The following is a 27,976-nucleotide window of genomic DNA, read 5'->3' on the forward strand; positions in this document are numbered from 1 at the left end:
GAATGTTTCTTTTGTTTTCTGAGATGATTCATATATGTATTGAGATCTCTCATCATTATTCTCTGGTATGGAAGAACATCCTAGTCAAATGATACTGCATATCCATTATACCAGCCCTTTCTTCTTCAGGGGCTCTTAAGTTCCGAGTCATCAGAAGAGGAACATCATAGAAAGTGAAGAAGTTGAAAATTCTACAGAAGAGTTTGGTGCACTTTAATATATCTGACTACCATGACAAAGGGCGATAACTTCTGTGGAAAATACCATGTTGTATACACAGCAGATATTAGTTTCACACTGATGTAGCTTCCTGAATTTGTGATACCTGTGAATTACAATTCTTTAATGTAGCAACATAAAAAGAGAGGTTCTCTATGGAAGCAGTATTGCAAATACCTTTCATTGTCTCTGGAGACTTCATATGAAGTTCAGAGACTGACACACAATCATATTGTGAGAGAAGGTCGTTAAACCTCTGCCCTTCTGGCAGGAAAATCCGAGGGGATCTCAGTCTCCTCTGATTGTCACAATGTCCCTTTCCTCTCCCCCAGTAAAGGTAGTCACAGGTAAAGGAAAGGTGGCACGAAACAGAATGTCAGCATTCCTGAGCTGCAAAGATTGCAAATTGCTTACATGAAGTAGCTGTATAGGATGTAGGTACTTTGAAGCATGAAAGATACAATAAAAAGGCAGGTGGGGAAAAAAAATTTGAAAGCACGGGTCTGAAGGGTTGCTTTGTTTCATTCATGTAGGAATGATTTAGAAACAGTGTATCATATGCACCAAGCAAACAACTCTGAACCTTCAATGTTAAAAAATACACGAACTACAGAATATTATACATCATTAAAGAATGCAAGTTTTTAAGTTAGTAACCGTGCATATTTGAGTTCTGTTTTTTTTTAAATCATGTTTCTACCACGTTGATTTTTTTCTTCAATCTATATTAATTTCAAGAAATATATATGCAAAAAATATCAGAGGATTCATTAGCATTGCTACCAGAAACTGATGAGAAATGTAGACTGCAAGGACACTTTTCCTGAAATACAAGAGGACTCTGCCATTCTTGATTAAAACCAACTACTTTTCTTAGGCTGTGAAGAAATGAAAACAGAGAGAGGCAATTGCTAGCCAGAGCACATTACTCACTCTTTCGCTGCCAAGCTTCTCAGTAATATTATCTGTAAATGAACTCCTGTTGTTCCCATCTTCAGGAAGAAAATGAGGAAAACACTGTTATTGACACATGTAGTATTGCCACACAGACCTAGCACCCTACTTCAATGGAATTGGGAATCCTTTTTAAAGAGGATTTTGTTTCTTTATTGGAAAGAATGGTTCTAGATATTTTCCCTTTAATAGTGTGAAGGATTTACCATGACTCCAGAGCTGCAACAGCCTTCTTACCTGAAGTGCAAGAGGCTTCCACCTGACATTCTTCAAAAGGGCAGGCGCAGAAACCAGGGTATTCTGAGGACGTTTTTTCAAGGTTAAAATCACGCCATTTGGGTCTTCCCGCAATGCATTTACCAGGTTCTTTAACTGCCAGCCAACCTAAGAAAAAAAAATTCCATAACTGAGTTTTGAAAGCTTTCCATTTAGCCTTAGATGTGAAGGAAGGCTTCTATGAGTGAAATGGTCTATTACTTCCTGTTCTCTGCAAACACAAGCAGTTTTTATCACACACACAGAATCACACAGAATTGTAGGTGTTGGAAGGGACCTCTAGAGATCATCGAGACCAACCCCCCTGCCAAAGCAGGTTCCCTACACCAGGTCGCACAGGTAGGCGTCCAGGCGAGACTTGAATATCTCCAGAGAAGGAGACTCCACAACCTCCCTAGGCAGCCTGTTCCAGTGCTCCGTCACCCTCACCGTGAAGAAGTTCTTACGCACATTCGTGTGAAACTTCCTATGCTGCAGCTGATGTCCGTTTCCCCTCGTCCTGTCTCCACGTACCACTGAAAAGAGACTGGCCTCACCGCTATGGCCGCCACACCTCAGATATTTACAAACCTGGATCAGGTCCCCTCTCAGTCGTCTTTTCTCAAGGCTAAACAGACCCAGTTCACTTAGCCTTTCTTCATAGGGGAGATGCTCCAGGCCCTTCACCATCTTTGTGGCCCTCCGCTGGACTCTTTCCAAGAGATCCCTGTCTTTTTTGTACTGGGGAGCCCAGAACTGGACACAGTATTCCAGATGAGGCCTTACCAGGGCAGAGTAGAGAGGGAGGATCACCTCCCTCGACCTGCTGGACACGCTCTTCTTAATGCACCCCAGAATGCCATTGGCCTTTTTGGCCACGAGGGCACACTGCTGCCTCATGGCCAACCTGTCATCCACCAGGACACCCAGGTCCCTCTCTGCAGAGCTCCTCTCCAGCAGCTCATCCCCCAGCCTGTATTGGTGCATGCAATTATTCCTCCCTAGGTGTAAGACCCTACACTTGCTTTTGTTGAACCTCATCCGGAGGTTCTTTATATACTTTAAAAAGTATATCTGATCACTTCTGTTGGACTGAAATGATGTTGGTGAAGTTGGGTGATTTCTGCTTTTTTTTTTTTTTTAAGCCTGATTTCTCAATAAAATAACGTGTAAGTGAACACCTTTTTAATAATTCGTAAGGCCATTGTATATTTTAAATCAAGTTTGCAAGCAGAACTAATATTTCAAAAATAGTTAGGACATGACAACTGCCACAAAAGATTTCAGTAAATGATTTTTCAAACACCAAATTAATACACTTCTGAGATAAATACAACCAAAACTCATATTATATATGTTCCGTTGACTGGGTAACCATTCCATGTGTACTTTGCTCAAGAACAGACACAATATTAGTGCCTTCAGAGGTATCATTAATGGAAAACAGGGCAGAGAGACAGAGGAAGGAAGAAGAGGAGATAGTTATTTTACAGCAGAGGGACATGGTGATGAGTCAATTGACAAAAAACATAGGTATATCCCTCTTTCCTTCCTAAATTTACTTGTTCCACTTCTCTCAGAGCACTCTGTGAGACAAAACAAATTTTATTTTACTCCCAGCAAGTATCAGGAAAAAAAAAAACTTTTAACACATACAATGTTTCAGTGTGACCACTATAGATAAATGGAGAGAGTTTTTTTCATGACTTTTGAAAGAGAAAACTTTGCATTCTCTGTTAGTTAAGGACTAGTAGTTCTGAAATAATTTGTCTGGATCCTCAGTTGAAGCCCTCACTGAGGAGGAGGTAGACATACTGTTTTATCAACATATATAACAGCTTTTAGATCCTACCTGAAAATAAATTATCACACAGACAGAGACGAATAATTCAAGTTACTATAAAGGGGAAACATAGACATAAAAAAGAACATCACTAAAACTGAAAATATTTTATATGTGCCTCTCATAAAAAGATTATTTATAGACATTTATTGATCTTGATTATTTCAATATGAACTTACATAACCATGAAATGGTTATACATGAAAATAGATAATTGGTTCATATGGGGTTTTAATACCCTATCATCCTGAAGGGTGAAGAGGTTTTGAATAATATAAAAGAATACATATCTATGCTTATGCTAATACTAGTCCTATGTTTACATGCTGATGATCACATTTTTCTCAGGTGTATAGGCACATGAGAAAAAAATATGCACCAAAATGGTCAAATGTATGAACTCAGAATAGAAAGTGAAATTCAACAAAATTCACAATTTTAAAAATTAAACCAGTATTTCTCCCTGCTTAGAGATAGTTACATATTCTCTTATTTAAATACTAGTTTAAATATGAGAACAAATTTGGCTCCATGAATTCCACAAATTTCTTCTAACGTTTGCATTTTTGTCAATACACTTCTGACCTCTGCCTAGATAATCAGATGTCCCACAAGTTTTGAGCTTAACTCTAGTGCCACTATATTTGCCATATTTGCTATAATTTTTGACTAAGCTTAACTGGTAAGTTCACTGTAACAGTTTTACCATCATTGTTTTTATGATCAATAAAAATAATAAAAATAGTATTAAAAAAAAATCAAGTATTCAGAATCAGTGCAGTCTACAAATATCATTATACTACATCAAGTATGATTTATAATTACTTTCTTTTAGAGGAAGGCAGTAACTGATTACACATGAAGTTGGAGAGAAAATCATAAAAACAACCATGAAGAGATCTCAGTTCAAGTCCTCTTACAAGAGCCTAAGAGAAGATAGGCTAGAACCCTATTGTTTTTAACTGATCTCAACAGTGGGCTGAAGCCAGGATCCAAAAGTGAACACTTGTCTTGGAAAGAATTGCAATATGTGTCATAGTTCTAAAAAGGATATTAATAGATTTTGAAGTTCTATTTTTATTGTTGCTGGAAAATATCCTAAAAATGCATTGGTCAAAGCAAAGAAAAAAAAGGAAGTAATTTTAAAGAGGCCACAACTGAAAACAAATACCTCAACTTCCATTCCATACAAACTATCTAGTTTGTGTCCTGCTTACAAAATGACTGAATATATGTATTTTTTACTTAGTTACAGAATTGAAAGTGAAATATTTTTTTATTTTTATAGATTGCTGTAACTTTCAGTATGTTGTAACTATTAGAATTCCATGAGCTCCTTTTAGATAAGAATGATAAATAATTAAGTTAATGATAAATTATTCCAATGATGATCTTAATGACAAAACCATTAAATACAAAGATCTATAAAAGAACAGTCTGCAATCATTACTACTAGGCTATGATAAAATGCTCTTAGGAATTTGGACATGTTATTATTAATTGTATTACTAAAAATATCTTTGAGAAAATAGAAGTCATTACAGAGGATTAAAAATTCTTTGTTGAAAACCAGTTCTTCAGACAGAGTATGACATTTATTCTTAAACGTTCTTTAACAGCAATTATCAACCTCTAACTGTGGTGAGATGTGGTCAGCAAAAGGGTATTTTGGTCGTTTAAGTTTTTAACCATTCAGTTCATCAGATTCTACAATATGGGTTAAGACATTTCACTCAGTACTGAAAGTTAAAGTTAACATAAGATTAATGAAAAAAAAAAAAAAGACAAGCATGATGCTTTATTTTCCTGAATAAATGAAATTGGAGCAATTAGAATACCCACTACATGTAGATCAACAAATTCAGCACATTATTATGCTCTGTTTGTATGACATGGTAAAGTCATGGTGCAGTTCTCTACTAGACATATTTAAATACTGTAATACAATGCCCTATTTCTATGCATGTGCTCTCATGGTAAAAAAAAAAGGCCTACAAAATAGAGTGTGGAAAGCCCCATATGCCTGTGGTCCAGTCCAATACATACATTAACTTAATGTAAATGAAAATGGTAAGAGGTAGACAGAAAATTAATTTCTTTCCTGTGATTTATTTTTAGGATTGTTCAATTAATATTTTTTATTGACTTGTACTTCTGCATAGTGAAAAGATGGTTCTAGTGAAAAAATTTTGCACTACTGTTGTTTGTTTTAAAGTATTAATTTTCTCAAAGAAAGTACAAGAAATATATTTAGTGGAAACTGGAATATACAGTAAGTTTAAAACAACAGTTCAAAAATATCAGTCTTTATGATACTAAATTTCATTATCACGAGTATAATGATATAAACATACACAGTGCTATAGTAATTTTGTGTATCTAAAGCTGATAATTTTACCACAGTTAGAACTGCATGAATAGTATGCTCAGAAAAGCAACTCAATCATTAACCTACAACTACTTTGTCTTCTAATTTGTCTGCAATAACTTCTTTAGAGTCTCCCAATACTGACTTTGCTCCTTCACTGTGCATTTGTGCATGAGTAAGCCTATGCATCTATTAAAAGAAACTGAAGAAACAACTGGACTGTTGAACACAATGATGCTTATCAGAGGATTCCAGTAGTTAAGGCAACACAAGAGTTATTTAACTCCATATTGATTTCTTTGAAAACTCAGAGAGTGGTACTAGAAGTATTTATCAATAGAATACCTATATTCTTTTCTCTGCTTTTCCAGAAAATTCTAAGGATAAAGCATAAGTGTGTTTCCTCAGATCCTTTACTACTTTATCAAAACTTATACATCGATTGAGACTCTAAAAACATTGAAAACTTACAAGGAATACAAAAATACATAAGGTATCTCACAGAAAGAAGGTAGATTAAACCTTCATCCATTTGTGAGTTGTGTGTATTAATGGTATCATTTGACAAGCTGCATAGATTAATTAAAAGGGAATTTAAGACTTGCCTTGCTATGCATTTGATCAGGAAACCAATTGTACAGAATAACATTTATGAAATATTTAGAACACATGACATTGCACACCACCTGCAAACAAGTAATTTTGTTTTGACTCCAGTAGGATCTAACCCCAACATGAACCAGGACAGATGTTTCCCCTCAAGGCTCTTTGAATACATAAGCAAACCCATCTGGATATTTACTTAAATCTTAACAGCATGACCTTTCTTCATATTTTCATTAAAAATAAATATGTAAATAAATAAAAAGACTGTGTAAACTCAATTTTTTGTTAAGGAAAAAGACATCTTTTTGTATTTTAAATATATAATTCACTTTGCCTTACAATACTGCCTGGGCTAGGGGACTAATCAAGGGAAGCAGTTTTATTAATATGGATATCAGAAATTGTTATTAGGCTGCAAGATCATGAGACTACTTTTTGTCACTAAATGGAAGCTCTTCACTAACACTGGTTGCTGATTTGCTCTCCTCATTTATTTCTTAACTGTTACTAACAATAATTGATGGTGGAATTATAAACATTCTTCCTTTATCTTACAGAGTGATTTTCATTAAGTAAAAGAGAAACAATGAAAGGCAGAATTCTTAGAGTTATATGTGGACATTTCTTTACAAACCAAATGACTTATTCTGGGGGTAGAAATTGTAAATCAAACATAAATAGAACAAACTGGTGCTACATTTACAGACATACCTCCATCCACAGTGAACTTTCATTAACACTCAAATTTGCAATTCAATACACATACATCTGCAATATTAATTCAATAAATACTTTAACATCAATAAGTTAGTGCTGAAATTTACCAAACTGTTGCAGAGATCTTAATTTTGTTCCTTCTCATTTAAAAGATCCAAATTTCTGTGAAAGAGATTCAGAATGCAATCTATAGCAATAGGAATTTGGGCATTTTATACATCCAAACAGCGTTCATGTTTTCTTGCTATTATCAAAGTATGCTAATTGACAGACAACGAGTGGTATGAAAGGGCATTAGGCTGCTGATCATGTATTTATGTAGCATCCTTCACTCCAGAGAATAGCCTTATCAAGTATGAAAATGCATCAACATTACCTAATAATAACAGCTATTTAGAGATAATGTACCAAACACCTGTAACAAACACAACAAAGCAAAGCTTGGAATAGAAAGAGCCTTTCCAGCTACTACATCCATTTGTTCCCATTATAGATGTTTATATGAATGTTTGCTCTTCTACAACATTATTTTTTGCCTTAAACTGTTCTTTTACTTTCCTGGCCTGTATAGCCTCTACCTGTTAAGTTCTATTTTCTCTCAGACCTAGCTGGCTGGGTTAACCAAATTAAAGTCCTTAAAAAATTTAAATTAGAGAATCCCTCCATCTGAGACAGACAATACATTTCCTTTGCCTCCATTACATTTTTAAATGTTCATATGTAAATTCACCTTTGATGACTGCAAATGACCTGAACAGTATTTCAGACAAGATATTACCAATGTCAAGACAATGGCATTAAAACTCTATTTCCCCTGGAAACGTGTTCCTGATTAATTCCGAGTTCATCTTTGCCATTTTCAGTCACATCACCTCCGTGGCGATGAGTCGATTTGGGATTAATTACTACATTCTGACTTCTGGATTCTCGCCAGCTGCTCCTGAGTAACATTTAGCTTTCAACATGAGTTACTAAAAGCATTATTATTGCTCTCTGTCCTATTAAATGACCTTCAAATTCTAATTTCAAAAGAAGTTGTCAGTTTTCTGAAAACTCAGTTTTCCCTAGTTAATCTAATACTTTAGTGTACAAAAGCATATCAAATATTTTACAGATGGTCAGATAGTTAGATCAATATTTGTTTCAATCCGTAAGATTTCTGTTGTCTGAAAAATGATGAAAAGTAGAACATTAATCTTTTATTCTTCATAAATGTATATTGTATTTCATCTAACATGCCCTTTTCTACGTGTCTTTAATTATCCTTTTCTCTGTAAATCCTCTGTAATAAGTTTTCTTCTTTACATTTCCACAACACGGAAAGTTATCCTAAAGCAGAAAATTCACTAAAAACCTGTGCTCAGGAACTTGCAATTGAAGTGTCATTGTCTTTAGCAAACCTAGATGCAGATTATTCGGCCTTAATTTATCAACTTTGCTTCCATTCTGAATAGGTATATGACTGGCTTTCTAATTGTCCTACATTTTATATTATTCATGTTATGGAAAATGGAAATAAATGAGTATTTCTGAGTATTAATTTTATCCTATTTTCACTGCATGACCGTCCTAATCTTTTGATTAAAGAATCAATTCCCATCTATTAAAAAACTTTAAAGAAAGTTAAGACAAAATGAAATTTACCTTCCTTTTATTTCAGCTAAGCAGCAGAATAGATATATTTCAAGCAACTTAAGGTGTAATTATAATTTTTATAAAAAAGTACAGTGACATATAAATGACTCATGTTTAATTTTATAAAAAAAGGAAAATAGAAATTCTCAAGATACTGGCAAAATTAAGGCCTGGTGTTACTGACAAGATAAAAAAGAGTTAATGTATTTTAGAATCTGTAATTTATTTTTTCAAGTTTCTTGTGCTGTTTTATTAAAATCTTATACGCAAGGATAAGCAGAAAAGCAAATAAGGAAATTGGATAATGATTAAGTGATCTTAACAGCAAGTGGTGAGTCGACTGATTTAATTAATTTCTTGCCTAAAGTACTATTATTTTTTCTTTGATCTTCGTAATTGTATAACAGTGTTCTTTGGTTAGAACAAATTCCACGTGGTAAATCTTTTATTTCTTACTCAACTGTTGCATTACATAACTTGTAAGCAGTTTTGCTTTGATACTTTTTGAACTTATTAAATTTTCATCTACACTGAAAAACCATTTGAAAAATAAAGCAAGTTGTATTATTTTGCTAATGTGGTTAATACATTTGTTAATATAACTGATTTCAGGAAAAAAAGTATATTAATATACCTATCTTTAGCAATCAGATATTTCTTATTTAATTCAGATATGCTTTATATAAAATGATTATACAAATTTTAAGTCAGAAGAATTTTTTTGAAGACATACAGCCAAAATATTCCAGTCACACCAATCCCAAAATATTTAACTCCACACATACAGCAATTCAATGCACTGACATTGTCAGCATGCTTAATCCTCTGCTATAGCTTTACAACCCCAGAGAAATGCTTCCAGGATTAGAAGTGCTGTTATCTGTGCTGACTCCACTGGAATGTAGGGACAGTATAACTATTTTCCACTCTACATCTTAAACCTATTTAAAAGCTTACTTCTCTCACAGTTGCAAAATGGTTAGTGATTCCTCTCTACAAATGGACCCTTGATGGAAAAAGACGAATTTAAATTGAAATTACAGTTTTTATTTTATAGGGAATAAATCCAGGTGTTCTTTTATTTTTGCCTGTGAATGAAAAAAAAAAAAATGAACAGTAGCCTTTAAAAAATTGCAAACAGCAAGTTAGTAGTGGTTACAGTAAAATAGTCTCATTTGTACTATTTTAGCAGAGGTGTATTGCCTGGTCTATGAATATGTTTTTCCTGCAGAGCAGTAACTCAGTGTTAAATATGCAAAGTATTACAGCTGGGACTTTAAACAAAGTGAGTAATGCATTATGATGAAAAATTGAAAGTGCTCAAATTATTTAGGTTATTAAAAAAAAAAAAAAAAAGTGAAGAGGTAATTGGATTATATCCTGAGAACATCTACATGGGAAATGGGATCTCCAGTAAAATAGATAGAAATGTATCAAGATCAAAGGACTGGAAGTATAATACAAATAAAATGACACCCCACTCGGCAGTGAGACAGTGAGAATAATTAACTACTGGAACAACTCATTACAGGTTATGGGAATGTCACTGGATGTTGTGAAAAATCAAATTATCCCGGTGAATGAACAAATATGAATTTATCCAGGAAATACATTGACCTTGTTTAGTCAAAATTAGATGAGATTATGCCAATATTCTTTTACAGGATTAGAACCCATTTGAAGAAATCTCTACTTTCTCTAATCAGGAAAGTATTTTCACTAATGGTAATACAAAATGAGTATATTAATCATTTTCAGAATGATTTTTTTTTAAAAAAAACAGGATTTCTACTTGACAGAGTAGCACAGCATTAAAGAAATTTCCATCTTACAATGATTTAAGTACAGTCCCTATGGAAAACAATCACGATATCGGAGACTGTGGGTTTCATTGGATATATATATTTGAAATAATATTCTAAGAATCTTGAAAACTCTAAAAACCCAGGAATGTAAATGTAAAATAAGCCTCTTCAAAGGGCAGTGCTAAATGCTTCACATGATATAAACTGAACACTGACGCATCAGAAAGACATTTCTCTTCTTTCAGCTTGGGAATAAGGTAAAAGGAAAATAGGAATCATCATAACTGGTTATAAATCAATATAAAGTGTTGCTGTATTTTTATTTTAGAGGGAATGAAGATGTGACATTTGAATTAAAAAGTTAATGAAGTATTGAATAAATGTTTTGGGAAACAGAAAAGAAAAAGGGGAAAAGAAATATTTAGTCTCCACTGTGTGGAGATCATTCTTGCAGGTTAGTTAATGATAATTTCTGCCTTTTTTAAAGTGCAAGCAATGATTATGATATTTTAAAAAGCAAGAAGATTGATCTACGTTGGCAAAGTTTCCTAGTAAGAGTTATTATACTTTTAGCAGTGGGAATAGGCAAAACCTGCACAGCAGAACCTCCAGAGTACTTACCACAGTTTGATGATTGACTTGAATCACCTCATCGCCAGCATGGATTTTCTTACACTGGTCAGCAGGAGACTAAGGACAGGAGATAACAATTAACTTTATATTTGAGGTGGAGGAGCATGAGGGAAGAGCACGGATGAAAACCGTGAATGGGGAAAGAGGCAAGAAAGCTCTGCCCAGAGAAGTATTATTATCAAACAATACCTTATCATATTTATTAAAAAATGTATCTGTAAGGATGTCTGTAACAGATGGCAATTAAGTGATGAAGTAATCTCAAATCCTACTTCCCAAGGTGATGAACAGCCTTTCTGACTGTTTGAACTACTTCAGCTTCTTTACCTCTCGGAGCAGAGTATCAGGCCATGAGCTGTTACAATCTTGCTGGGAATTCACTGGGTGAATTTACATCACATAGCAGTAAAACTGTTAAGCCAACAAATACTGAACTACGGCACATCCAGAGACAGGGCTGAAAAAAACATACACATAACAGAAAAGCAGGCCTAATACAGACTTTCATAGAACAGGTTTTCTGCTTAAGTCCACTGCAAATACTCGGCAAATATGCTACAGCTCCATCACTTTCAAGACATTACTAGATTAACCAAATGAACACAAAATGGTAATTACAAATGGATAAAGTCCTTGACAGTCTAGCTCTTCAGTATATATAATATTATTCCACTCCCATAATTTCAGATCTGACTTGAAAAACTTCCTTACACTAAATATAGCTTCTTTTGATTGTATTAAAATAGATTAAATTTCACTGCAAGCCACATGAACATGGTCAACAGCATGTGTCAATATACACAAAAGAAGAAAAGATCTACTTGCACTAAGGGTGACTTGAAGAGGCTTATAAACATGACCTCGCTGACCAGTCAAAACTTCCGGAAAATTGGCAGCAGCTGTTCTGTTGGGCAGTCTACTCCAACCACAAATCACAGTTATCATTTCTATCCACTATGTGGATGAATATTATAAATAAATAGAAGTAATAAGGGCAATAGGAAACAACATAACAAAAACCCAAACAGCCACTAGATAGAAAATGACTACAATTGCTTCTAAACAAAATACTAGAGATTATCTTTTAACCTTGATAGGTAGGCAAGCATCACACGGGTGCTTGCTCACTCCACTTCCTCAGCAGAATGGGGAGAAAATACAACTAAGAAGCTCAGGGGTTTAGATCAGAGCAGGGAGATCACTCACCAATTACCACCATGGGAAAACCAAGCTTTCTTAAACATGTAAGTAAAGAGGCACAGCTCAGCTATGGCCAGTGACTTTTGGAGCTGTGTGGAATTGGCTCGTATCTGACAGAGCAGCTTCCAGACTCTTCTCACAGGACTGCCCTGCAACCCCTACTGCCAAAACTGTGTCACATAAACACAACTCAGTGACAATCAAACGCTCTCTGGTAGTGACCACCTGCTGATGAATCATTTTGCAGTCTACACAATTGCTAGGAAGTAGTAGGAAACATCATTAATTATTCAATAAGTAATAAATAACAAGCCAGTAGGGCAAATAGCCAATATTTGACACTGATTCAAAATGTTATAGATACTATTCCAAGCACAGCTTTCACCTCCAGCCTCCTTTCATGAGCTGTTGCTAACCACTCACCTGCTTGATCTCTGCTTGTTCTTTCACAGGGGTTTCTCTATCTTGTGTAGCAGGAGTTCAGCCCTTCAGCTAAACTGCCTGGCAATTACAGCCTGCTATCATCTCCTGACATCTTAGTCACACCAAAACAAAAAGGATTTTGCCTATATATTTTTTAACCAGAAACTGCCTGGCTCCAGCATCAATTTATCTTTTTAGTGGAAACATAGAATTTTGGCAGAGTGCTCTTGATACAGAACTAAACTTATAACAGAAGGATAATCTATTTCCATGTCTAGAATTAAATGGGAACACAAATTTGATTGCTTTAACCTGTGAAAGAAAGGTAAGCAGGAAATGAAAGCAAACATCTAGTATTCATAATGCATTTAACTCCATTTGACATTAGTTGAAAAAGCAGAGGCTTTTTTTTTTTTTAAGCTCCTTTCCTGACTTTGACAAGGCTGAGCTAATTATTATCTTTTAAAATTAAACACTGGTTCTGAGGTCAATTATCCCTTCAAAAGGAATGAAAAATCAATTTGCTGAAATGCCAGAAATTTCATGTCTTTGAAACTGGTTTAACTGCACACGTGATTACACTGTAAGAAAAATAAAACAAAAAAACAACCAAACAACTTCTTAGTGCTTTCTTATCATAAAGACCTTACACAGACAAGACAAAAAAAAGGTTTAGGGTTTTAATGGCTGGTTAATTTCTTATCTCCTCCCATGAATATCAGTAATAAGTATATGTTTTTCCTACAAACTGCTTCAGATTTCTATGTAAATTAATTAAAATTACAACAAACAACTATATTGATTAGAGCATGTGTTATTCATTCTGTGGTTGCAACGTAATCAACAGGGTTTGTTCATCAGTTTCAGGAGTCAATATATAATTTTTATGTCTATATTTACAAATACTTACGACTTTTAAATACTATCAAAGGTGTTAGTATAAGTGAACAAATTTTAAGTTTAATTTACATTTCATTTATCATAAATTGTGATAAATAAATCATCAGGCTTTCCCTGGATCTCTAATATCTCAAAAAAATGAGTGAAAAAAACCATATTGATTTATACAAAACAAGGAAAACAAAATATCAATATCACATGGTATGTGATATTTTGGACCCACATGGTGAGCTGCACAATGCAAATTTCATGTTCCTTGGGTGTTAGCATTACTTAGTTTCAATATCAGTTTTATGAAATTTCAGTTTCTAATTTATCCACTTTTATTTGTGGAATAAGTGAATTTTTCACTTTTAAACAGATCCAAGGCTGAATAAAATCTTTGTGACTAAAACATGGACTATGTGGAAAACAGAAGTGGTGGGTGCTATTATGAAGTCTGTCATAAAAATTATATTGCAGAAGTTGAATTAAAATTATTTTTTCAAATTTGTAATTATGAATTGCAAGTTAAGTAACAAGAAACTACTTCACAGATAAAATGAATTGTATGACGAGAATAACAGTCATGCTGATTTATGTGCTGCAATGTGCTTATCACTGCACAGAACCACTGTGCACAGAAGTTCAATATTTTTGTCTTTTATGATTAGTTACTTCATCACAGATACTTTTCTACATCTATTTCCAATATTTTCAAATTTTTAAGATGGTGACATAGTATGTGTAAAATAAATAAATAAATAAAACACTATTGATACGAAGTACCTTGGATTACAGCAAGTTTTGATATAAAAAAATACACTGCAGATATATAGAAGATACTTGCATGCACAACAGAAGTCTTTTAGGCTAAGCAAGTCTTACATTTTCAGTTGTTCCTGTGATTACATGCAGCCCATCATATGTTGATTTGATATACATCCCCTGAAAAGAGGCAAAAAGGTAATTAATACTTGTAAGAAACAAATATTTTTTGCGTGATAATACAATAAGTATATATGTCTGTTTCAGTTTAAAAATGATAACATTTCAGATGTCTGGAATAAATCGTGTGTGAATAACATTTGCAGTTAAAACACATATGTATCATTGCCTGTTATAAACAGTATGCATTTTTAAGTTTGAAAGAAGTTTTGGGATAGAATTCAGCGCCAAGCCCAAGTTTTAGCATAAAAGCTTGATACAAGTCAGTATTTGAAACATTTAACATAACGTCTCTTTATTACTAGTACCATAAAAGAAGGATCAAAATTCAAACAATGAACACAAATAGTCTTTAAAATTATATGCCCTCCTTTCAGAGAGTTACTGGTTCAATAAAAAGGAAACAATCTAACTTAGAAAATACATGAGCCACTGCTCACATTGCCAATTTATGTAGAAAAAATGAGCATGGTGAGCTAACAGGAGTTTTGTAATTAGTCCAGCAAGAATTCTGCTTCAAGGAGATGATTGATGAGATACAGAGAGACAACCTAAGTAGGTATCTATCTATCTGTACATGCATGCACACACACGTACACAGAGCCTTAAATGTCAGTGAGACGCAATTGCTTGCATTCTTACCTATAATGAGTAAGGTCATAGCTTCACATCTCTCTGTCTTTTGTGGTTATACATCAAATTTTGAAATCTAATTAATCTAATTGATACACTGTACTTCCGATTCATTATCCTTTCAATAATTCTGCATCACCTTGCATTGTCGAAATGCAAGAGCCTCCAGCAAATGAGAAAGAACATTTTGTTCAGCAACTGATTTCAAGATTCCTGAAAGTTAATGAAGATCTGCAGGCTAGTTGCTAACCTATAAAAATAGTAAAATTCTACAAAGGCAAGATTGTCTTGCTCTCTACAACTACATAAATTGTAAGGCTGCAGAGAAGTCAGAGCCAAACTCTTTTTGAAAGAGATGGAAGGATGAGAAATAAGTTGGAACTTGGCAGAAAAACAATTTTATTTTCTTTTTACTTTTTTTCTTTTTTTTTTTTTTTTTTGATGCAACACTGGAACTGGTTGTCTAGAGAGGCTGTGAAATAGCTGACCTTGGAGATGATCAAAACTTGACTGTATGAAACTCTGAGAAACCTGCTCCAACAGAATCTGTTGTGACCTTTCATTATGGCAAAATGTTGCTTCTACCTTAATATTAACTAATCCATTTTCAGATAAGTTTAACTTTATTTAAATCTTAAAAATAAAAGCTAGCTAAAATTGGTTATACAGCTTAACTTTACTGCTTATGAATTACCAGTTTAGATAATGCTGTGACTACTTGTTCTCTTAAAACACTGCCTTACTGTTAACTTTTGTGTTTATTAATTTTATAAGGTCATTTCATTAGATCATGCAGTCAGTGTTTTTATTTCATTTCATAAACATGCATGCATGTTCTCTTTGCTTTAATACAGTCAGAGCTGACAAATTCAGACGTAAACTGTATTAACATGCCTACTATTACAGTTCAGGGAAGACTGTTAAGTAATGTTGAAAGTTACCTCAAATTGTAATAGAGAATATATGGAGAGACTTTCGGTATTTGCCACAGTATCTTTCTAACGTGCAAAGTATTTTGTCAAACAAACAGCCATTGCCCTATCAGAAAAGAGTGTCTTCAAGGGAATGCTTGAGATGAGGCTATTTTTAAATAAAGAAGACTGAAAAAGACATTTTAGAATAATAATTAAAAAAAGACTTTTGAGCTCATAATAACATGTACAGAAATTTAGAAAATATTATCAATGAAGGTACATTTTCATATGAAACAAACCTTTGAAAATGCTTTAAGGATACAGTATTTATTTAAACCTGGAGATTAATTCAGTTTATATGTAAGTTTATGCCATGTCTATAGGATGTCAGGTTCATTTGCTAAGAAATTAGAAAATGTATAATAAAAACTGCTTCACAAATGAAGTTTTGCAAGAAAAAACTCACAATTAATACAAATGAATTTTATTTTTGGTAACTGAATTCTTATACAAATCTGAGCTATCTGTTTACAACAGATATTTCACCAAAAGTAACAAACATTCCTTTTCTAGGTGCCAACCGTGTACGAAGCTGAAGCTACAGATCTCAGTAGCTCATAAAATCTTAGCTACGCTTAAAATCAAGAGAGGTTGTATTTTTAATTAGTCTATAAAAGTAACAAGCCTCCTGAATAATCATATGGTAAGCACTTCCCATTGAGTCTCCAAAAAATAGATTTTTGGTGATTTTGCCCCAAATTGCTTTCTATATGAGATTCTTTCCTATAAAACTGAAATTACAATATCACTTTCACAGGTATGTTTTGAGGATAAATTAATTGATGTCTGTGAAGCATCCAGTAAGGCCACATAAAAAAAATTATCATGACGAAATTGGTAACTGAAGGGAATGCAGAGCTTAGATGAAATGTGGTAAATATACATCAAACCTACACTGAATGATAAGGATAAAAATGGAACTCTGAATACTTTCCATTCAGTGAATAGCATTCATTTTTCTCTTGAATGGAGTAGAGATCCTGTGGAAAAAACTGCTATACAATCATGAGAAAGCCATTTGTAATTCATTACTCTGTTCTATATTTGATTCTGATTAATGTTTTACTGTTCACATGATTTTTCTTTTATTCCCATTTATAGTCCTTTTTCATATTTTTTTCCTATGCAGAACACGGTGTCAGCAAAATTGATTATAAAGAACTTTCCAACCTACCACGTTATAGAGCCTTCACAATTAGGCACAGAAAACTCAGTCATTCACAGTGATTTCACTTCATCTAAAAAAAATTTTAAACGGGCAAATTTGATTGCAATACTTATCTCATGTCCTCTGTCAGCAGTACCCACTGACTGCAGTTGTGTTAGCTGTAAAAGTATTGGTACACTGCAGATGGTTAAGTATGCACACCACAGCGCTTCCACCTAGTGATGGAGCCCAGACTACTGCATGGGCACAGCACAGGCTCTGTCTGCTTGATGTTCCACTGGAAAAGAAGGCAGTATGGAGGAAACTACAGGCTGTGTGACAGGCCATGACAATACAGCCAACCAGCCTCATTTTGGTAACCATGTTGTAAAGGATTAAATCAAACCCTGAGACTTTACAATAAGTTGCTTCGAGAGTACACCATTCACATCCAAGAAGCCAGCTGAACATTTCTGGATAGAAGGGAAAGTTATACAGAGATCCAGATTGCTAGTGAGCAGGATTGTATCAGCCTTAAGGCAGGTCAAAAGCATCAACAGGGTTACAGTATATATACTAGACAAGCTGTAAGTGATACTGACTTGGCATTTCTTGGATATCCCTGAATTAACTCATTAGTTGGACGAGAGAAGAAACTAAGCCAAAAAGACAGGAGATTTGGTCATTAGGGACGCAGCACAGCAAATAGTATCTGTCTGTCTTCAGGATTACATCTTGTAAAAGTGTGTATGATGCCAAAAACTTGAAGTAAAAAGTATTTTATTGTGCTGTAGTGGTTTTTTTAAACTGTATCTATCCAACACTAAATTAAATGTATCCAATCATACAAAAATTACTTATGGTATTAAAGCAGTCTCAAATCAGGATGTACACCTCATTAATTTCGCTCTTGTAACTTTGACAGAATTTGCACATGAAGTTCATTGCTGTTCAGTATAGAATAAAGAGTAAGATTCTGAAATAATACAGAATATCTCAACTAATAGAAATTAAAACAAACACTCAATTACAAAGAAGAAACATAATGCAATGTTAGCGACAATAGGACATGTCTTAATCTGGCAATTTAGTAGGATCTTAAGACCCCAAGCACTTTTCCTATCCCTCCTACAGCCTACTGATACCACAATAACTGTGAACTGGGGAACTAGGAAAAAGATACAGAAATATTTACCTATTGACACAAAAATCTCACAAAAATTTCTTGCCTAAGTGTAAGAGTATAATAATACTAAGAAATGGTAGCAAAATAATTGTTACACTGTGAAATCTGGGAGAATTTTAATTGTATGAGCAATCAATAATGCAAAGCAACAGGGATATTCAGAAGACACCTATCTGGCCTGCTCAGTGAACAACAGTTTATGAGTATAAGGGATGTATTTTGTTTCTGGAATGATATTTATCAAAGTTTTATTTTAACCATATTGTAAGGGAGGCATTTAACTATTTTAATGCAAAAGAAACATACCTTCCACTAATCATTTTCAAACCACATTAACCAATCACAATGAATCCTCAAACACGTACATATACAAATAAAATTAACTATTTTAGTACATCTCAAAAGCTGTAATATGGTTATCAAAAGACTATTAACTAATTTTAAGATGCTCATATGTTTACTAGTTGCACATCAAGACCTAGATAAAACTGACAATAAAACTGACTACAATCCTTTTATTTGCATAAATGTTAATTAAACTACTTTCAGAAATCATATTCAACTTACCAGAAGAAATTAAATAAATATAGTAGTAGGATATGAATGAAAACACGTTTTGTTTTCTGGAACTTTATTTTTATAAAATAAAGATACAAAGCTTGTACTCTAATATTTAAATTGTTTTGGTACTTACCAAACCTTCACTGGGCATAATGCTGGTGAGATGAACTACCTCTAGATGTGCTGACTGTGACACCAGAGAATCAGATGAGAGTGAAATGATGTGGTCACAAATTCCAGACAAGGTTTTACACTACAAAGAAAAATAAAGCAAAGAAAAATATAATTTCTTGTATTCATCTGAAACTACTGGCAAAGTTCTTAGGTCTGAGAACAATCTGAGAATAAACAGATCATTTATTTCTCTTGTAAAAACTAGAGGTTGTTAAGAACTGAAGTTGTGTTGTATAGGGAAGCTAAGAACACGAGCTTAAAGTAACAAAAAAAATCTGTGTCAACAAAATATACATGCCTGTACAGTACTTTTGAACAAAAGGTTATGCTGTGTACTGAGAACATCCATACATCAAAAATATCCAACTGTATAAAAATGCTCGATGAACTTAATCTGATCTATTATAAGGTACCATAATAAATAAAATGGAAATTTTATTTTATGAAGCATGCAAAATCCAGTTGTGAATTGTGTGAATCCACAGATACCTTCAAAATAGGAACCATATTTCAAAGGAGGTGATAGTGACAAATTAAATCTATTAATTGAAGCCAAACTTTAAGTCTGTGGATTAGAAAGGAGTTGATCTGGACTCTCAGAGAATCTTAATGTGTAAAGACCAAGTTTAAAGTATTTTTTCAAAAAAAATATGCCCCCAAATATTTGAATCTAGTCTGAAGGCATACATTTAGATGAATTCCAGAGTGGTCTTCCAGTCAAAATTACTGTATGCATCTATTTTCCTTCAGGGATTACACTCTCATTTTCCCTAATTATAGAAAATGGTAGTGAAATCCCTTACGGGAAGTTTTGTTTCAGTCATTTGCAAAAGCATGAGGATTTCTAATATATCATTTGACACTATACATAGAAGTTAAATAAATAAAGTTGTCACGAGGAATAAAATTAACTGACTGAATTTATAGATTACATTCCCATTCACTGTATGGTTACTCATCTGGAAATGTAAGTACAGCACTGGAGTACTGGATGTGGCATTTGTATTTTGGACCAGATGCAAGAAGCAAAGCATCACATTCAGGTATGCATGACTGCGTCAAAAGGTCAGCAAAATAACAGGAATATTTCCAGCAGTTTAAGCTCTGGGCCAGGACCCATAAACAAAACTTCAGGTTTTGTAGATAGGGAAACTGGCTGGCTCAAATAATGTATTTTACTGCTGTTCTACATATAACCTGCTGGCTGACCCTCGTTGCGTGCAAATGCTTTCAGCCTGTTTTTGAACTACTGTCATAACAAAATAATATTTTTATTTCCAAATAAAGCACTCTCGTGCTTTCCCATCTTCTTAAGAACATACATACAGATTAAATGCAGATTAAATCCACAGTCTACTTGCATGTGGTTTATAATTTAACAGTTATCACATGTAAATACTTTCTCAGTAAAGAAGCTTTAGAATTAAATAAACACTAAACAAGTTTTCACTCAAATTTAATCTTATGAGTCTTAAGATCTTCACAAAGTTATTTAAAATCTATGCTGGGAAAATACTCAAAAATAATATATTGGAATAATTTTAAATATTACTTTACTGTAAATGTAGTTCAGCACGCACAAGAGACACCTGACACTAGTTATACATAATGCAAAGGCTGAAGCAGTATTGATGGGAACAACTGAGGAGAATTTATGAATAACACAGGGACTGGAAATATCATTTGATCTAGCACTATTAATATGAGAAAATGCATTAACATTTGCTAACATACTTTTGTCATAAAAAAATTGAAAGTTCTAAAGTCCTGTATATTAGTTCAAAAATGGAAAGTATAAAACTGAAACTTTCCCCTCTTCTATGTTCTCAAGCTTCTACTGAGAAGAGGTAGCAAAGTCAAAAGTAACATTCCTGACAAAGATGGAGTTTCAGAAGATGTACACAGTTAGAATCACAAGTCAGGAGTTAAAAGATGTTTGTATATATGTATATATACATTCTCCAAATCCCAGAAGATTTCAGGTGCTTTTAGTTCTTTTTAGAATCAGGTTTGCAATAGAGAGCTTTTCTTCCTAAAAGTCACTGCATGCTTTCTGAATTTAACAGCACATCAATGTTTTATGATATATTTTAATCCCTGCTGGAAGCAGAGTATGTGTAAAAGGCTTTAAAAAAAATGTCAGGCACTTGGTAAGAGCTTGTCAAAAGCTTATCTAAACTTGTAAATCCTTCGAGATTTCCCCCAAACCATACATTTTAACTCTATCTCACTATGAGTACAAGCTTTTTGTGCACGAAAATATAAAGTATTAGTACTTAAAGACCAATATTCAATCAATAACTTTGCATGATATTCTTCCATTTCCCTTCAACCATTAGATTTGTTGAGTGCTGGAGGCTTTTACAGTGTTCTGGGTCAGTGACAACCAGGGAAGTTAAAAATGCAAATAAGCGATGGACTGACAGCATTCCGTGCAAGCAATCTTAGCAAGAGTATTACACTATGAAGAGTGTACGATCTCATAGTATTGTAAAGCTTCTAAAACAACCCGAGAAAAATAAATAAGTATTCATAATTAATTGTAGCTGGGGAGAGTGGGATGAAGCATCTGGTCTTGCCTGCAAAAATAAACAGGCATGGGTAACAGAACAAAACTGATTCTTAAGGCTTAAATTTGAAAGACGTCCAACTTAGCAACGTGTAAAAAGACTTGATAGGTCTGGTTTTGAAGTTAATCACATCACCTTCTGGGAGTCTCCAATATTCAGAGAATGTGAAGACATTATCTTAGGTGAAAAAATATTAACATTTTTGCGTAGAGTCTATCTGTATTTCTTTAGGTTGATTATAAAAGAAAGCATAACATTTTGGAGTATGAAATGTGAACTACAGGGGCAATAATCAAAGTGGCTGGGAAGAAGCTCAATCCACTAGTAGTAAGCTGGTTTCAGGGGTCACAGTCTACATGAGGTGATTTCTCCTTTTTCTTGTGTTAAAAAGATTTTTTAACTATATATACATATGTATATTTAATAATTTCATTTTATTTATGAAAACTAACTTTCAGCAACTGATATGATTCATCATGAGTTTTGTCAAATAGTAACTTTATTTTCCCATAGTGGAATTTAATACTTTTGAAAAAAAATGATTGAAGGGCATGATGTAGGACTGGAGAATACTATAATAGAATACTTACCACGTGAAGTATTTTGTTTTCTGTTTCATACACTGTACAATCCTGTGGGAAAATAAAACAAACATAATTAAAGCATACTGTTTTAAATTTCCTATTAAGAAAGAAAAGAATGCTTAATGCTGTCTCTTACAGATGTAGCATAAACACAAACTCTTCAGTTCTGTCCAGAATATCACTTCACAAAAGTAACCTGACTTACCTCAGGGATGATCTATTCTTCCATTATAGTAAAGAAATTTTTCTGCTCAGTACTAGCAGTAAAATACATGTAAAGCAGTGGGGACAGTCACAAAAATGAAAAAAAAAAAAAAAAAGTGAATATAATTGATCTGATACGTTGGAAATCCACTGAAACTCAGAGCATGACAAGCATTGCCTAACTGTGCAAGGCAGAATGCATGCTGTTGTACAAGTTGTGTGAGATGCAACCACTGTGTCAGACCTACCAATAGATAGGTTGTGCTACTATAAAGTGTCGGAAGGAGAAGTAAGCAGAAATTATTTTGATAAGTACAACATTAAAGATGTTAAAGATTATGTGCTTGGTTCATTCTTGCTTCAAGGCCATAGTTGTTTTTACTGTCCACATGGGACAAGAAACAGCCATAGTCCCATTTCTTGGAAGTATTTCCATAAAAGCTCTACTTTTGGGTTTTGGGAGGCACAAGTCACATCAGAAGGGGATGACAGAAGACTCAGGTTTGCTCATGTTGCACACGTGTTCAGAGATATCCAGAGGGTTTCACTGTTTTAGTGACCTAGTTAGACCTAGTCCCAAAGTTAGACCTGCAAATATAATCCTAATTGACCTCTTTATTTGCTTAAGGCTTGTAACTTCCAGAGCAGCCATTTTCCTATTCTAATTATCATTTTAAGGACAGTAACTCTTATCAATCCATAACTTAAAACATTACTCACTTAACTCACATTTTTATTTAACAACATTACAGGCAGCCAGAATATCACTTATATTTCATGAACCAAAGCATAACATTTCCTAAAAGGTGTCCACTGCCTCTACTGCTTTTTAAAGTTTGGAACAGTCCTCTATTACGGGGCACAGCCATGGCGTGAGAGTATTGAACTCCTTCCCACAGAAGAGATTCCAAGTGCACTGAGAGAAAATGCAGCTTCTCCTGCCAGTAAGCACTCCAAACTGGCTCGCTAGCTCTCATGATGTTTTACAAAAATTAAATGAAAAGGAACATAACAAAAATGCAAATGTGCCAGGCAAAGTGAGAATAAAATAGAAATGCCTGGAATTCCCCCCACAAAGCGGTCACCTCTGAGGCCACCTGCAGCCCTGCCCCCGGAGCTCCAGAACATTCTGTCACTGAAGGCTTTGTGGTGGGCACTGGCCTGTGACAACCATCTATTGTGTCAAAGGAGGGCTTTTATTTAACAAAATCTGAGGAGAAAATGTTTCTGAGGTGTCCCAGCATGTCAGCCATGCAGATAGTCGTTATTTAAGTCAATGTTTAATAGCAGTAAAAATAAAGTTGGAAAACTGCTAAATGCATCGTCATCTTGGAAGCAGCTTTTTACAAAGCAAGATAAGGACTTCGGGATATACTTTCAGAATATATTTGAAGTAAAAAAAGACTTTGTTTTTTTTCCTTAAGTAAATTTTTAAGTAAATTTTACACAAAATATACACAAAAGATCCTCTAACTTAAGCTCCCTTAAAGTTATCATCATTTCTTCTTTTCAGGATCAACACGATAGCAGTAACAGTTAATTGCTTTAAACTTCCTGTGAACTAATTCCAACATCCTCACCCTATTTGCTCTCCAAGTAGATTAGCTGCATGATCAGCTTAGGCTGTGGTACTCTCTGCAGGAGCCTCTGCAGCTGACTGATAGCTCCCTGCTCCTCTTGTCCAGCAGCAAAAGCCCTTGGCCGCCTCCCATCCACAGAGGCCATGTCCAGCTCTTGGCCTGCATTTGTGGGGCACTGTGGTGAGGAGCCCATCTGCGGTTGCTGCAGGGCAGCTTTACGTGTGTGAGCCACACAGCCTTGTGCACACACCTGGAGCACCAGTGGCTGCTTCACCCGCAACATTAAGCGTTTATTTTGGAGGACTGGCGCTTTTGTGGAGGAATTAGTTTCTTTGTAAAGACAGTTTTCAAAATAAGAAACTTAAAACCAGATTGCAAATGACAAGGAACACAGAGGAATTTATATTAGCATTTCATGGTCAAGTACCCCTTTGATGTTTCTTCTGTATTCATGCTGTTATTTTCTTCAGCACAAAAATAAGAATGCAATTAGTCAGTTTGGTTGGCAATGCCCAAGGCAGGTTTTCTTACATGTTTTACACACTTCAAACAGCATATCCACCATCTCCCTTTAACCCTGCAAGTACCAAGAGAAACACATGATCACAGGAGAGCTTATAGCTTGATTTCAGAGCTAATAGTCCTATCTAAATTATTCCTTTAATTTCTGCGCTAGAAAAATAATATGAGCTTAATTCCGAACATGCTTAATTACTTCAGGTCAAATAATTGAAGACTTGTGTAGAGTGAAACTGAAATTTTACTGTTTTGTAGAGCAGAATTAATGTTAGCTATACTTAGGTTGCACATCCAAGATTACATTAGCATTAAAATTGTTAATGGTTTTGGGATTCCTTCCAAAACATATGCATAATGACTTTTTGTTAATACATCAGACCAGTTTAACTGAGAGGTTAAAAGCACTTGCAATATTATACTAAAATTCTAAGATATGTAGGTCACGACATGCTTCTGATGTTTTTTTGTTTGTTTTTTGTTTTTGTTTTTTTTTTGTTTGTTTGTTTTTTTGTTTTTTTCCCTGATACACAGAAATGCACAAGGGATCTCATTAAAAAAATAAATAAATTCTTCCAGGATTAACACTTATAGAATTTTGATCTAGAAGATAAATAATAGTTGTATTCTTTCTCCATCCTCCATACGCATGAAGATGTTAAAAATGTATTATTTTTCTTAGAGTTAAAAAAAATAAAATCAAGTAGCAGCATTACATTTCTCCTCTGCAAAACAATGAAGTACAGGAGTTACGAAATAATCACTCCTACAGTATCACGTACAAGCCAGTTTCTGCACTTCACAACATTCTGACTTTGGAAGGTTTGACACCTTCACAACTTTTCTAAGATAAAATAGCTTGTTTTTGAATATTGATAAAGAAAAAAAAGATGGTAGGACTTGCACATAATCATGGTACATTCATAACTTTAGTTTGCAATTCTCAAAGAGACTGCATATACTGCTGAAATTTGCAGATACTGTAAAAACTTTGAAGGGCAATTGGGCCCCAAAATTAAGATACCTCAAAGATTTTGCAGCTTTCTATGTAATGCTATTCATTTACAATTTCTCTGTTTATTTTAATAAAATGGAGATTTGTCAGGGATAAGAAAACTAAGTACAATTAAATATTAGATATCTAAAATTTGTCTCATTCAGTATTAAAAATGGTCTGTTAGAATGATTTCTATTATTTATGCCACTCACTTCATATTTCAGCCTACAGTTAAGACTACATTTTTTGTTAGGTGAGACATCTTTGCTTTCACACATTAAGATCAATTTTCCTCAGATTTAGTAACAATAAAGCTGCCTCTCTCTGAAGGATATTGTTTTATCTATACTTTCTGGTACTAAGTTTTACATACGGTAAAAATATCAGATAGCTATTAAGCAACCCAGATCTAAAAATAAGGTAAGAAAAAGACAAGACTGGTCTTGATTTGTAACTGAACTTAAAAATGAACTAAACATTTTTCATTGTGGATTGTCCTGGAGACTGTTCTCTAAGATATATTGTTTTTTAAGTTGTCAGAATGAAGACAGCTTTTGGAATGATGTGGTAATGAAGAACTAAAACAAAACCCCAACTTCTTACTCGCAGAGAAGTGAATTTCATTTGCCAAAAGCAGTCAAAAGAATAGAAGGAATGGAGACCGCAATTCAAAATTCTCTTATTTTCACCCAGACCACTGGGAAAAATTAAACTCACACAAAAAAAGTACAGTATCAGCTGAAGAGAGTGTGAGAAACACGCTCAAGATAAAAAATTTCTAATCAGGCAAAAATCTCTGTGAAGGGCATTTTATTCATTATTGCAATAACGGGCACACACCGCCTACTGGCAAGGGAGAAACTGCACAACTAGTTAGTGAAATCCACTTCGTTATATACCCTGGGTCCAACGCAGGTCAAGCCTCTCCTGGCACTCATTGGTTGAGCGTCTCAGCCTCACAGTCCTCCGACGCTGTCGCCATGTTACACGTCCATGGCTCTGTTATACTTCCATAGCTACCTTACACTTCCATAGCTATGTTACACTTCCATAGCTATGTTACACTTCCATAGCTACCTTACACTTCCATGCAATGTCTGCTACCAACCCATTCTGTACTCTTTACGGCATTAGGAAGACAATATTTTCAACTGTCTGCACACTAGTTCTGTCCTGCACCAGTCTCTCCCCTACCTTATATAATTACCTTACCAAGTGCCATTCCCAATTTTACCTAGGTCAGAAAACCCCAGTCTCATTTTACTCTGTTCAGCAGCTTTCTTTGGGAAAGGCAACTTATCCTATGCTACATACAGAAATACTGGAAATTTCCACTGCAAAAACACAATCTACCTCTCACAAGGGGAATCAGAATCCAAAATTCTGTACTGCAGAGAAGTTCATTTTGCTTAGTCTGTAAATCAAAAATAGCCTAGTGTTATAAACACTAAAAGAAAGCTTAATAAAGATACATTAATAATTAAATGTCTACTTAGGAATTTATAAACAAAGAAAAGAGAAAAAGGATTGTTTGTTTTCTACAGCAATAGTGCATAACAGTAAAAAATTCTCAAAAGGAAAAAAAGTTGAGTATTACAAATTAAGGATAATGGCTTAAAAGACATAATATGCGTCAACCTTGGCTACACTATGCAAATACAAAATCTGGTAGATACTTGATTTTTTGCTTTTTTTAATGCAAGTCGTAATATTAAGGAAAAAGACATTACAGAATGTTGCTACTTCAGAAAGCCTCTTAAGTGAGTTTTATTACTGCTCTATTCTTAGTATACCTTAAAAACTCACAGAAAAAAAACAAGAGCAAGCAATGGAGACCCTTCTACTGAAAGTAGGTCCAGGCTGCTTACAGGACTACACTGAACAATATTTCTTCTTGCTTCCCCTTCACTTTTCAACTTTCTATTTTCCTTCCTTCCAGTACAGTCCTTTTCTTTTCTAACCACTTCACATATTCCAGTAGCAGTGTTTTGTCACATCAGAATTTTTATCCACTCACAAAAAGGAAAGCTCAACGTAAAAATCTGTGACACTAACTTACATTCAGTCTTTCTGTACTTGTGTGTAACTTCCTCTATTTCAGGGGCAGACAGTGAAGATAACATTAGTGACTATTATTGTTTGTATAATATGTAGAGCTACAGAACCAGATGAAAGTATTTGATGTACCTGTGGATTGTACTATACTAGAGATTAGTAATGAAAATACTACCGCCCTTATTTGCTTCATATCTAACTAGTTCAGTGTTAATTACAAACAACTTTTATGTAACAGGCGCTTTTTGAGTGAAGAAAACGTAGTACAGTTGCATCTTGATATAAGAAAGAACTTGTCCCTGAAATATTT

The 27,976-nt window shown here is 34.2% G+C and overlaps 1 protein-coding gene across 1 annotated transcript in view; it reads right to left on the reverse strand.

Annotated features, from left to right (window-relative positions):
• LOC104912176 (connector enhancer of kinase suppressor of ras 2-like) overlaps window positions 1–27,976 on the reverse strand; it is a 173,218-nt gene that overhangs the window by 64,414 nt on the left and 80,828 nt on the right. Inside the window, exons 5-9 of the mRNA XM_085230711.1 lie at window positions 22,321–22,362; window positions 19,120–19,239; window positions 14,426–14,485; window positions 11,024–11,092; window positions 1,411–1,557 (exon numbers count right to left, since the gene is read on the reverse strand). Of these exons, the coding sequence (XP_085086837.1) occupies window positions 1,411–1,557; window positions 11,024–11,092; window positions 14,426–14,485; window positions 19,120–19,239; window positions 22,321–22,362 (438 nt within the window). The remainder of the gene's footprint in view (window positions 1–1,410; window positions 1,558–11,023; window positions 11,093–14,425; window positions 14,486–19,119; window positions 19,240–22,320; window positions 22,363–27,976) is intronic.

This window comes from Meleagris gallopavo, chromosome 9 (assembly GCF_905368555.1).
Source record: "Meleagris gallopavo chromosome 9, MGAL_WU_HG_1.1, whole genome shotgun sequence".
NCBI lineage: Eukaryota > Metazoa > Chordata > Aves > Galliformes > Phasianidae > Meleagris > Meleagris gallopavo.